At 39.8% G+C, this 13151-nt stretch overlaps 1 protein-coding gene across 3 annotated transcripts in view; it reads right to left on the reverse strand.

Moving 5' to 3' along the window:
• Positions 1 to 664: 664 nt before the first annotated feature.
• Positions 665 to 13151, reverse strand: part of LOC146449595 (diacylglycerol kinase delta-like) — a 52921-nt gene continuing 40434 nt past the window's right edge. For all 3 annotated transcript variants that reach the window (XM_085101190.1, XM_085101189.1, XM_085101188.1), the window contains exons 33-34: positions 4470 to 4609; positions 665 to 3642 (exon numbers count right to left, since the gene is read on the reverse strand). In XM_085101190.1, the coding sequence (XP_084957316.1) occupies positions 3475 to 3642; positions 4470 to 4609 (308 nt within the window). In that variant the 3' untranslated portion in view covers positions 665 to 3474. The remainder of the gene's footprint in view (positions 3643 to 4469; positions 4610 to 13151) is intronic.

The following is a 13151-nucleotide window of genomic DNA, read 5'->3' on the forward strand; positions in this document are numbered from 1 at the left end:
GTCATGCGTCAGCGAAAGTTTGCACAAATGTCTTCCCAAATTTACTTTAAAAGGAAAATCTAACAGCCATTCCCGTTATTTATTCTTATTCCGGAATACGGTCAATCAAACGTGACCTAATAGAGTGTTTTCACATGACGTCACGGCGACCATGTTGGTGTACCAAAACAAAGAAATGGCGGTCATGTTGGTGTCCCAAACTAAACCTCTGGGAATTGAACTCTATTTTTATGCAAATACTTTCTTTTGTTTCAGTAAACCAATATGGCCGGTAGTCACGTGAATGAAAACACTCTATACTATGAAACTAAGGTTTCCCCTTCAAACTGACCTACGGCTGATCCAGAGACACTCAACTTTGATGTTTTGACCATTTACCTTCTAAGCGCCATAACAATAGGAACAAAATGTAAGGAAGCTGCACCCACTAATGTGATTTGCGTGTAGTTCTTACCAAAAACCAAAGATGTCCGCTGTGGTATCTCTTTTGCGTTTCTCCAACATCTCAAAATGACAACTTGATCGTTGATGGGAGGGGACCCACCAAAAATTTCGCAATATCTGAAGTCGGCCTAACAGGGAGGGGGCGGGGGAAGAGACAGGAGAAACGAACGCTTTACAAGAGAGTGAAAACTTCACAACAAGGAAAATGGAACGACATAAAGGTTATCATATACACATTCTTTATTGTATTGAATTAATAATTACCATGACAATACAGCTATTAAAATTACAAACTTGTTTGTAGACCAACGCAACGTCGTCAATCAACTCTTCAATTATATTTTCAAGCGTCAAACGAGCCAATCACAACGAACGAGAACGCTGATATTATTTCATGATTTCACTTCTCCAGCCTCTGAACCTCCAACCTCGTCTCCAGGCTCCTCTTGTTCCTCCCTCGAAACGATCCTGGGAACGAGGTTGTGTACTCCGTTACAAGTCCATTCTTTCCGCTTTCTTCACATACCGGAAGTCATGGTCGCGGAGGAGGAGGAGGAGAGGCTGGACAGTTATTTTTTGGCCCAATCTTGGGGGCAAGTTCGCGAGGTACCACAATGTTACAAGTGAAGACTATAAAGAATGGAGGCCTCTTTCACTAGGCTGTAGCTAAGGTTACATCTGCTAATCTAATACATGCAGTCATTCAAAGATAACCAACAGTCCGCAATGCCAAGTTATACCATTCTTGTTTCCATAGGCCGCGATCCTTTTGGTCAGCAGCAAGGAAATTGGTGCTGACCGAAGGAAACGCAGACTCAAGAGGCCAGAATGACAATACCATAAGTCGATGAAGTATGGCTGTCAGGGTGGGTGTAGTCCTGAGAAGTTGTTTGTTGTATCGGAAAATTTGTCTCACACCTCGAAAACAAGAACACCTACCAAGAGATGGCAGGTCATTTTTAACTGGCCATCACTTTGGACGAACCAAACAACGAACGAACGAACGAACGAACTAGGCGCAAGATTGATTTGGCTTGCGCCACACAGAGTTTGCGCAGTGTGGACTGTTGACTGCCTATGAAGGACATGCGCAATGAATATGATACGAGCTTACAAAGTTTGACGCTTTTATGAAAACTATACACATAACAAAACAATCCAGCGACGGATGGAATAATAAATATACTTTCTCTGTTTTACAGAATTTACTTACTAGTATGCTCATGAATTTTCTTTTCTCCATTAAATTTTATACAAAATTAATAACATTTTGAAATCTCTATCGTGTCTTTGCACTTTACTGTACAACAGCTGACTAGGTTACCTGACCTGTCATGGAGGCTCAACACAGGGTTCCAAAGTTCACAGCACAACCACTCCACGACAAAATAATAAGATTATATGGAAACGCATCGTTAATATCCAAACCCTTGATGAGACATTTTAAAAGCAATAATGTTTCCTATAAATCTTTATATTTCGTTACGGAACAGTCTTGTTGTGGCCCTGGATTCCCCCCACACTAAAAGGCCTTCTAAAACGCACGTCAGTTTGAGATGACAGCGAGCCTCTGGTTGTTCAAAGCAGTGAGCAGCTTAACACAGGATAAGTGTTGTTATGAACCCTAGTATATGGCGTTCCTGTATGTTTTGTTCTTCATTTCTACTTTGGCTCCTTTCAAATTCTAACTTAGAATTAATAGCAGTAGAAATGCTATTCACCATGAAACAAAGATCCCTACCATTCTTCCAACAGTTCGACACAGTTGTCAAGGATGGAGATAGATAATCAAGTTCTGTCTTTGCGTCTTCGAAAAATCACTGAATTGTTATTGTTTATTTTTCTTGAATAATTTACGTGCGATGTTCAGCAGCATTTAATCGATTTTGATTCAAAAAGGACGAAGATAAAAAAAATCTTCACGAGAGCCTTTCACATTGAAGCCGAATGACTCATAGCAGTGCAGTGAAACAAAACAAACGCGAAAGATCAACATGACAGAGGCTCTGAAGTCTCAAACTGACCGTGCACAAAACTAACACAGTGAACTGCTCAATTTGGTTTGGACCAGTTCATATCATGTTTATAAATACAAAATAATAATGTAACAGAATAGAATAGCAAGGGATAATATATAAAGTTGAATTACGCAATGCCAGCCCTCTAACGTCCTTTGCATTTCAGAAGAAAGAAAAGCGATAGTAACTTCACATTGAAATGAAAAATATTTAAAAGAAAATTGCAGAACTGAGCGAAAAGAAAGTGATTCTAAGGATCGTAAAACCTCTTTCTTTTCTTTTAACAGTATAGATTTCTTTCTACTAATCTAGAATTTACTTAACTGCATAAATTAACGCTTTGACTGTGCTGCATTAAAAATGCACGTAATAAAAGTTCGTTGATTTTTGCCTTGAACGTTAGATGGGATATAAATATATGATTTTATTTTTTTTTAATTTTAAAATTGTGCTGTATATTTACTTGTTTATTCTGTGACTAGGCACTACGCAGGTTTCAACAGAAAACTAAATCGACATCTATGAATGAACAGTTATATCGATGATCTTCTACAGTGACACGAGAGGCAGACTGCTTTAGTCATTTTAAATCTACATCCTAATGGCCTAACATGACTCTACCACTGAGAATACTGAGCATGATTGTGTATTGTCGTCAACTGTACGTGGGCCCTAGCTTTTTTACCACTCCATTAAATAAAGCATCTGTGTATGAAAAACTGAAGTGTGACCATTCAAATGAAAGCTACAGAGCAGTACTTTCCTGTGGTGCTGTTTATTATGCTGTACAAGGTGGTATAACTTTTGAGTCTGTGTATGAAAAACTCAAGTGTGACCATTCAAATGAAAGCTACTGGGCAGTACTTTCCTGTGGTGCTGTTTATTTTGTTGTACAAGGTGGTTCTAGCTTGGTTCTAAACTGTGACTGTGGAAATGAACGATATTCGTTAATATTCCCTATGGTTTTCTTTGTTCTCCATGTTTTGAGTAATAACCTTAAATATTCATACTGTTAGTGGCTGTCCTCCTTATCGATGGCTTTCTTGCTTCTTCCTGCCTTCTCCTCAGCTTTCGCCGTCCTCTCAATTCTTGCCGCTGATTTTGGTGACACTCCGCCACACAGAGCTTTGATGCCATGAAGAATGCGCTTCACGTGACCAACTTTTGTCACGCCAAGTTCCTGAAAAAGTAACGCAATCGCGGTCCTTAGAACAAGGCATCAAGCGTGACGAGTATATCAAGGAGCAATTAATTATTTGCTTTGGTTGCGAGTAATTTTATATGAGAGAAATAAATTATTTGCTTTGGATTCGATTGCAAGGCATAAATATTGGTTAAGGAAAACCTATCAAACAAGAAGAGTGGGAAGATCTCGGTAAGAGATTGTTGCCAATGAGAACTGGGACATTACCTTCTCAGCTAATCAGAAGCGAGACCAAAACCGCCATTGCCTTAGCTAAACAAAATTTTCTTATTTCACAGCTGTAACATGTTTTAAGCCAAAGTGGAAAGATCTCTGATATGATGACCACCAACCAGTCCTGCAAGGGCTGGTTGGACTGAACAGAAAAAAAAATTTTTGGCTAGCAAATATGATTACGAAACGTTTGAATGCAGGGGACCACACGACGCACAAATAAACTGTTCTGAGTACGTTGCCGGATCTCTTGTAGTAGAAATGCACATGCCAGACGTCACTTTACGTGTAAATAAACCAAACAGATTGCGGGGCTGACATTACGGCAAAGGGCTTATTTATTTGGGCCAATATTTCAACTAGTACAACTAGTCTTCCTCACGGCCAGAGTTACAATGAGAAAAACTAACGGCTCTTTAAAGTTTAAATTTGAACTCAAACATAAATGGTTCGAATATGATTCACATCCCAAACAACACACCTTTTATTCTGTCAATAACAACTTGGCCGAAATACAAATTCTGTCTAGTTTTTCGCCAAAAAGCAAAACGTTATATGCATTAGTTTGTGTTGCGGACATATAAACGCACCTTCAAGTCGGGTCTGTCCAAAGCTAACAGTTCAGGTCCCCGGATGTCATGCTTTGCAAACAGCTCCTTGTATTCAGCAAGTCCCAGGCTCTCGAGCCAGTTCCCCACCTCCTCCACGCCCCAGAACTTAATCATGCGACCTGGGAACGAAAAACCAATTGTCACAGACATCTTAACATCCTCTACATGGGCAACTTAAAGCGGACATGACTGTTCAGAAACAATTGATTTCTTTCTTAGATGGACACTACCCGCGGGGTTGAGCACAGTAAAACAGTTTGTTTTTCTGCGCGAGTTGGTCTGGGTATAAACACGCGCGGAACTGGTACCAAGTGCAGGTATGGGTATGCGAGACTCTCGCGCGAATCCACGTATCAATTGCTTTGTGACCAGCGAGTATTCTCGCTTCTCTCTCTCCTAGCATAGTTGACTGGTTAGGAAACCTTGCCATGAAAATAATGGTGCTGCAATTTATGTTGGAATAGGCCTCCACCCCGCACAATACTTTGTTTTAACAGTCACACCACAGTTGAATATCTTAACAAAAAAGTATCGATTGGTCAGTTGCTCCAACACATTCCCAATTCTATTGTTGTTTGTGCAGGGTCAAGGCCAAAAAGGCAAACAAAAGCATATAGTTTTTACTCTTAAAGCCCCAAACTCGGCATACACATTCTCCTCACTGTTCTCTACAAATTTTCCAAGGTGCAAGATGCGAGAATTTTTACAAAAGTCGAGACATTTCATCCTAGGTGATGGTTTCCTTTATTCTCCTAACCTGTATGTTTAATCAAGTAGTGATATTGTAAGGAGATATTAGATGCTGATCACTATTGGGGTTTAAAGGGTTAAGGTTAATCCTTAGTGTGCAAGATCTGTACAGAACTTTCACACCGTTGTGGTTGGATTAAGGTTGCTGTCCTAAGCCACGATCAACACTATCATTCACAAGGCTTAACATGTTCCATCACATCATTTCCGTTGCGCATATGCCACTCATCGACATTCCAATCCTACCAGTATGCAGGATATTTGTCCCATGAACCTAGTTTAATGGCCTTAGCTCCCACAACTCTCCTGTAGCTCAGTGGTAGAGCATCCGAACTCGTAATCTGAAGGTCTTAGGTTCGACTCCTGATAGGAGCGGTCGGATTTTTTCCCCGAGTATGCCTGTGTCATTTACTGATTAATGCATCATTCTCACCACTAACTATTGTTCCTTAAAAGAAAGGCTTCTTAGAGCAGTTTATTTGGTTAGTCATTCTTACGTTTGGGGGTTAGTTTTCTTACGTTTGGGGGTTAGGAATTCTTACGTTTGGGAGTTAGGTATTCTTACGTTTGGAGGTTACTTTTCTTACGTTTGGGGGTTAGGAATTCTTACGTTTGGGGGTTAGATTTCTTACGTTTGGGGGTTAGGAATTCTTACGTTTGGGGGTTAGTTTTCTTACGTTTAGGGGTTAGAAATTCTTACGTTTGGAGGTTAGTTTTCTTACGTTTGGGGGTTAGAAATTCTTACGTTTGGGGCTTAGATTTCTTACATTTGGAGGTTAGGAATTCTTACGTTTGGGGGTTAGGAATTCTTACGTTAGGAAGTTAGTTTTCTTACGTTTGGGGGTTAAGAATTCTTACGTTTAGGGGTTAATTTTCTTACGTTTGGGGGTTAGGAAATCTTCATTTGGGAGTTGGCTTTCTTACGTTTATGGGTAAGGAATTCTTACGTTTGGGGGTTAAGAAATCTTACGTTTGGGGGTTAGTTTTCTTACGTTTGGGGGTTAGGAATTCTTACGTTAGGAGGTTAGTTTTCTTACGTTTGGGGGTTAGCAATTCTTACGTTTGGGGGTTAGATTTCTTACGTTTGGGGGTTAAGATTTCTTACGTTTGGGGGTTAGTTTTCTTACGTTTGGGGGTTAGGAATTCTTACGTTTAGGTGTTAGTTTTCTTACGTTTGGGGGTTAGTTTTTTTACGTTTAGAGGTTAGAAATTCTTACGTTTGGGGGTTAGATTTCTCACGTTTGGGGGTTAAGAATTCTTACATTTGGGGGTTATTTTTCTTACGTTTGGGGGTTAGAAATTCTTACGTTGCGGGATAAGGATTTCTTACGTTTGGGGGTTAGGAATTCTTATGTTTCGGGGTTAGTTTTCTTAAGTTTGAGGGTTAGGAATTCTTACGTTTGGGGGTTAGTTTTCTTACGTTTTAGGGTTAGCAGTTCTTACGTTTGGGGGTTAGATTTCTTACGTTTAAGGGTTAGGAATTCTTACGTTTAGGGGTTAGGAATTCTTACAATTGGGGGTTAGATTTCTTACGTTTAAAGGTTAGGAATTCTTACGTTTGGGGGTTAGTTTTCTTACGTTTGGGGGTTAGGACTTCTTACGTTTGGGGGTCAGATTTCTTACGTTTAAGGGTTAGGAATTCTTACGTTTAGGGGTTAGTTTTCTTACGTTTGGGGGAAAGTTTTCTTACGTTTGGGGGTTAAGAATACTTACGTTTGGGGGTTAGTTTTCTTACGTTTGGGGATTAGATTTCTTACGTTTGGGGTTTCGGAATTCTTACGTTTGGGGGTTAGTTTTCTTACGTTACGAGGTTAGGAATTCTTACGTTTGGGGGTTAGTTTTCTTACGTTTGGGGCTTAGGAATTCTTACGTTTGGGGGTCAGTTTTCTTACGTTTGGGGGTTAGGAATTCTTACGTTTGGGGGTTAGATTTCTTAGGTTTGGGGGTTACGAATTCTTACGTTTGGGGGTTAGTTTTCTTACGTTTGGGGGATAGGAATTCTTACGTTTTGGGGGTTAGGATTTTTTACGTTTGGGGGTTAAGAATTCTTACGTTTGGGGGTTAATTTTCTTACGTTTAAGGGTTAGGAATTCTTACGTTTGGGGGTTAGTTTTCTTACCTTTGGGGGTAAGGAATTCTTACGTTTGGGGGTTAGATGTCTTCCGTTTAGGGTTTATGAATTCTTATGTTTGGGGGTTAGGAATTCTTACGTTTGGGGTTTAGGAGTTCTTATAATTGGGGGGTAGATTTGTTACGTTTGAGAGTTAACAATTCTAACGTTTGGGGGTTAGTTTTCTTACGTTTGGGGGTTAGGAATTCTTACGTTTAAGGGTTAGGAATTCTTACGTTTAGGGGTTAGTTTTCTTACGTTTGGGGGTTAGTTTTCTTCCGTGTGGGGGTTAAGAATTCTTACGTTTAGATGTTAGATTTCTTACGTTTGGGGGTTAGGAATTCTTACGTTTGGGGGTTAGTTTTCTTACGTTTGGGGGTTAGTTTTCTTACGTTTGGGGGATAGGAATTCTTACCTAAGGAAGTTAGATTTCTGATGTTAAAGGTTAGGAATTCTTACGTTTAGGGGTTAGTTTTCTTACGTTGGGGATTAGATTTCTTACGTTTAAAGGTTAGGAATTCTTTCGTTTAGGGGTTAGTTTTCTTACGTTTGGGGTTTGGGAATTCATACGTTTGGGGGTTAGATTTCTTTTGTTTGGGGGTTAGGAATTCTTATGTTTAGGGGTTACATTTCTTACGTTTGAGGGTTAGGAATTCTAACGTTTGGGGGTTTGTTTTCTTACGTTTGGGGGTTAGTTTTCTTCCGTGTGGGGGTTAAGAATTCTTACGTTTGGATGTTAGATTTCTTACGTTTGGGGGTTAGGAATTCTTACGTTTGGGGGTTAGTTTTCTTACGTTTGGGGGTTTGGAATTCTTACGTTTAGGGGTTAGTTTTCTTACGTTTGGGGGTTAGATTTCTTACGTTTAAAGGTTAGGAATTCTTTCGTTTAGGGTTTAGTTTTCTTACGTTTGGGGGTTAGTTTTCTTACGTTTGGGGGTAAGTTTTCTTACGTTTGGGAGTTAAGAATTCTTATGTTTGGGAGTTAAGAATTCTTACCTTTGGGGGTTAGGAATTCTTACGTTTGGGGGTTAGATTTCTTACGTTAAGGGTTAGGAATTCTTACGTTTAGGGGTTAGTTTTCTTACGTTTGGGGGTTAGTTTTCTTACGTTTGGGGGATAAGAATTCTTACGTTTGGAAGGTAGATTTCTTACGTTTGGGGGTTAGGATTTCTTACGTTTGGGGGTTAGTTTTCTTACGTTAGGGGGTTAGATTTCTTACGTTTGGGGGTTAGTTTTCTTACGTTACGAGGTTAGGAATTCTTACGTTTGGGGGTTAGTTTTCTTAAGTTACGAGGTTAGGAATTCTTAGGTTTGGGGGTTAGGAATTCTTACGTTTGGGGGTTAGATTTCTTAGGTTTGGGGGTTACGAATTCTTACGTTTGGAGGTAAGTTTTCTTACCTTTTGGGGATACAAATTCTTACGTTTGGGGGTTAATTTTCTTACGTTTAAGGGTTACTTTTCTTAAGTTACGAGGTTAGGAATTCTTACGTTTGGGGCTTAGGAATTCTTACGTTTGGGGGTTAGATTTCTTAGGTTTGGGGGTTACGAATTCTTACGTTTGGGGGTAAGTTTTCTTACCTTTTGGGGATAGGAATTCTTACGTTTGGGGGTTAATTTTCTTACGTTTAAGGGTTAGGAATTCTTACGTTTAAGGGTTAGTTTTCTTACGTTTGGGGGATAGGAATTCTTACGTTTGGGGGTTAGTTTTCTTACGTTTGGGAGTTAAGAATTCTTATGTTTGGGAGTTAAGAATTCTTACGATTCGGGGTTAGGAATTCTTACGTTTGGGGGTTAGATTTCTTACGTTAAGGGTTAGGAATTCTTACGTTTAAGGGTTAGTTTTGTTACGTTTGGGGGTTAGTTTTCATACGTTTGGGGGATAAGAATTCTTACGTTTGGAAGTTAGATTTCTTACGTTTGGGGGTTAGGATTTCTTACGTTTGGGGGTTAGTTTTCTTACGTTTGGGGGTTAGATTTCTTACGTTTGGGGGTTAGTTTTCTTACGTTACGAGGTTAGGAATTCTTACGTTTGGGGGTTTGTTTTTTTACGTTTGGGGGTTAGGAATTCTTACGTTTGGGGGTTAGTTTTCTTACGTTTGGGGGTTAGGAATTCTTACGTTTGGGGGTTAGATTTCTTACGTTTGGGGGTTAGGAATTCTTACGTTTGGGGGTTAGTTTTCTTACCTTTGGGGGTGAGGAATTCTTACGTTTGGGGGTTAGATGTCTTCCGTTTAGGGTTTAGGAATTCTTACGTTTGGGGGTTAGTTTTCTTACGTTTGGGGGTTACTTTTCTTAAGTTACGGGGTTAGGAATTCTTACGTTTGGGGGTTAATTTTCTTACGTTTGCGGCTTAGGAATTCTTACGTTTGGGGGTTAGGAATTCTTACGTTTGGGGGTTAGATTTCTTAGGTTTGGGGGTTACGAATTCTTACGTTTGGGGGTAAGTTTTCTTACCTTTTGGGGATAGGAATTCTTACGTTTGGGGGTTAGGATTTTTTACGTTTGGGGGTTAGTTTTCTTACGTTTGGGGGTTAGGAATTCTTACGTCTGGGGGTTAATTTTCTTACGTTTAAGGGTTAGGAATTCTTACGTTTAAGGGTTAGTTTTCTTACGTTTGGGGGATAGGAATTCTTACGTTTGGGGGCTACTTTTCTTACGTTACGAGGTTAGGAATTCTTCCGTTTGGGGGTTAGTTTTCTTACGTTAGGGGCTTAGGAATTCTCACGTTTGGGGGTTAGGAATTCTTACGTTTGGGGGTTAGATTTCTTAGGTTTGGGGGTTACGAATTCTTACGTTTGGGGGTAAGTTTTCTTACCTTTTGGGGATAGGAATTCTTACGTTTGGGGGTTAGGATTTTTTACGTTTGGGGGTTAGTTTTCTTACGTTTGGGGGTTAGGAATTCTTACGTCTGGGGGTTAATTTTCTTACGTTTAAGGGTTAGGAATTCTTACGTTTAAGGGTTAGTTTTCTTACGTTTGGGGGATAGGAATTCTTACGTTTGGGGGCTACTTTTCTTACGTTACGAGGTTAGGAATTCTTCCGTTTGGGGGTTAGTTTTCTTACGTTAGGGGCTTAGGAATTCTCACGTTTGGGGGTTAGGAATTCTTACGTTTGGGGGTTAGATTTCTTAGGTTTGGGGGTTACGAATTCTTACGTTTGGGGGTAAGTTTTCTTACCTTTTGGGGATAGGAATTCTTACGTTTGGGGGTTAGGATTTTTTACGTTTGGGGGTTAGTTTTCTTACGTTTGGGGGTTAGGAATTCTTACGTCTGGGGGTTAATTTTCTTACGTTTAAGGGTTAGGAATTCTTACGTTTAAGGGTTAGTTTTCTTACGTTTGGGGGATAGGAATTCTTACGTTTGGGGGCTACTTTTCTTACGTTACGAGGTTAGGAATTCTTCCGTTTGGGGGTTAGTTTTCTTACGTTAGGGGCTTAGGAATTCTCACGTTTGGGGGTTAGGAATTCTTACGTTTGGGGGTTAGATTTCTTAGGTTTGGGGGTTACGAATTCTTACGTTTGGGGGTTAGTTTTCTTACGTTTTGTGGATAGGAATTCTTACGTTTGGGGGTTAGGATTTTTTACGTTTGGGGGTTAGTTTTCTTACCTTTGGGGGTGAGGAATTCTTACGTTTGGGGGTTAGATGTCTTCCGTTTAGGGTTTAGGAATTCTTATGTTTGGGGGTTAGTTTTCTTACGTTTGGAAGTTAGGAAATCTTCATTTGGGGGTTGGTTTTCTCACGTTTGGGGGTAAGGAATTCTTACGTTTGAGGGTTACTTCTCTTACGTTTGGGGGTTAGGAATTCTTACGTTTAGGGGTTAGTTTTCTTACGTTTGGGGGTTAGTTTTTTTACGTTTAGGGGTTAGGAATTCTTACGTTTGGGGGTTAGATTTCTCAAGTTTGGGGGTTAAGAATTCTTACGTTTGGGGGTTAGTTTTCTTACGTTTGGGGGTTAGAAATTCTTATGTTTGGGGGTTAGTTTTCTTACGTTTGGGGGTTAGGAATTCTTATGTTTGGGGGTTAGTTTTCTTACGTTTGGGGGTTAGGCATTCTTACGTTTGGGGGATAGGAATTTTTACTTTTGGGGGTTAGATTTCTACCGTTTGGGGATTAGGAATTCTTACGTTTCGGGGTTGGTTTTCTTACGTTTGGGGGTTAGTTTTCTTACGTTTGGGGGTTAGAAATTCTTACGTTTGGGGGTAAGGAATTTCTTACGTTTGGGGGTTAGGAATTCTTATGTTTGGGGTTAGTTTTCTTACGTTTGGGGTTTAGGAATTCTTACATTTGGGGGTTAGTTTTCTTACGTTTTAGGGTTAGGAGTTCTTACGTTTGGGGATTAGATATCTTACGTTTAGGGGTTAGGAATTCTTACGTTTGGGGGTTAGGAATTCTTACAATTGGGGGTTAGATTTCTTACCTTTGGGAGTTAAGAATTCTTACGTTTGGGAGTTAAGAATTCTTACGTTTGGGGGTTAGGAATTCTTACGTTTGGGGGTTAGATTTCTTACGTTTGGGGGTTAGGAATTCTTACGTTTGGGGGTTAGGAGTTTTTACGTTTGGGGGTTAGTTTTCTTACGTTTGGGGGTTGGGAATTCTTACGTTTGGGCGTTAGTTTTCTTACGTTTAAAGGTTAGGAATTCTTTCGTTTAGGGGTTAGTTTTCTTACGTTTGGGGTTTGGGAATTCATACGTTTGGGGGTTAGATTTCTTTTGTTTGGGGGTTAGGAATTCTTATGTTTAGGGGTTAGTTTTCTTCCGTGTGGGGGTTAAGAATTCTTACGTTTGGATGTTAGATTTCTTACGTTTGGGGGTTAGGAATTCTTACGTTTGGGGGTTAGTTTTCTTACGTTTGGGGGTTTGGAATTCTTACGTTTAGGGGTTAGTTTTCTTACGTTTGGGGGTTAGATTTCTTACGTTTAAAGGTTAGGAATTCTTTCGTTTAGGGTTTAGTTTTCTTACGTTTGGGGGTTAGTTTTCTTACGTTTGGGGGTAAGTTTTCTTACGTTTGGGAGTTAAGAATTCTTATGTTTGGGAGTTAAGAATTCTTACCTTTGGGGGTTAGGAATTCTTACGTTTGGGGGTTAGATTTCTTACGTTAAGGGTTAGGAATTCTTACGTTTAGGGGTTAGTTTTCTTACGTTTGGGGGTTAGTTTTCTTACGTTTGGGGGATAAGAATTCTTACGTTTGGAAGGTAGATTTCTTACGTTTGGGGGTTAGGATTTCTTACGTTTGGGGGTTAGTTTTCTTACGTTAGGGGGTTAGATTTCTTACGTTTGGGGGTTAGTTTTCTTACGTTACGAGGTTAGGAATTCTTACGTTTGGGGGTTAGTTTTCTTAAGTTACGAGGTTAGGAATTCTTAGGTTTTGGGGTTAGGAATTCTTACGTTTGGGGGTTAGATTTCTTAGGTTTGGGGGTTACGAATTCTTACGTTTGGAGGTAAGTTTTCTTACCTTTTGGGGATACAAATTCTTACGTTTGGGGGTTAATTTTCTTACGTTTAAGGGTTACTTTTCTTAAGTTACGAGGTTAGGAATTCTTACGTTTGGGGCTTAGGAATTCTTACGTTTGGGGGTTAGATTTCTTAGGTTTGGGGGTTACGAATTCTTACGTTTGGGGGTAAGTTTTCTTACCTTTTGGGGATAGGAATTCTTACGTTTGGGGGTTAATTTTCTTACGTTTAAGGGTTAGGAATTCTTACGTTTAAGGGTTAGTTTTCTTACGTTTGGGGGATAGGAATTCTTACGTTTGGGGGTTAGTTTTCTTACGTTTGGGAGTTAAGAATTCTTATGTTTGGGAGTTAA

Source organism: Pavona decussata, unplaced genomic scaffold (assembly GCF_977016875.1).
Source record: "Pavona decussata unplaced genomic scaffold, jaPavDecu1.1 SCAFFOLD_602, whole genome shotgun sequence".
NCBI classification, from domain to species: domain Eukaryota; kingdom Metazoa; phylum Cnidaria; class Anthozoa; order Scleractinia; family Agariciidae; genus Pavona; species Pavona decussata.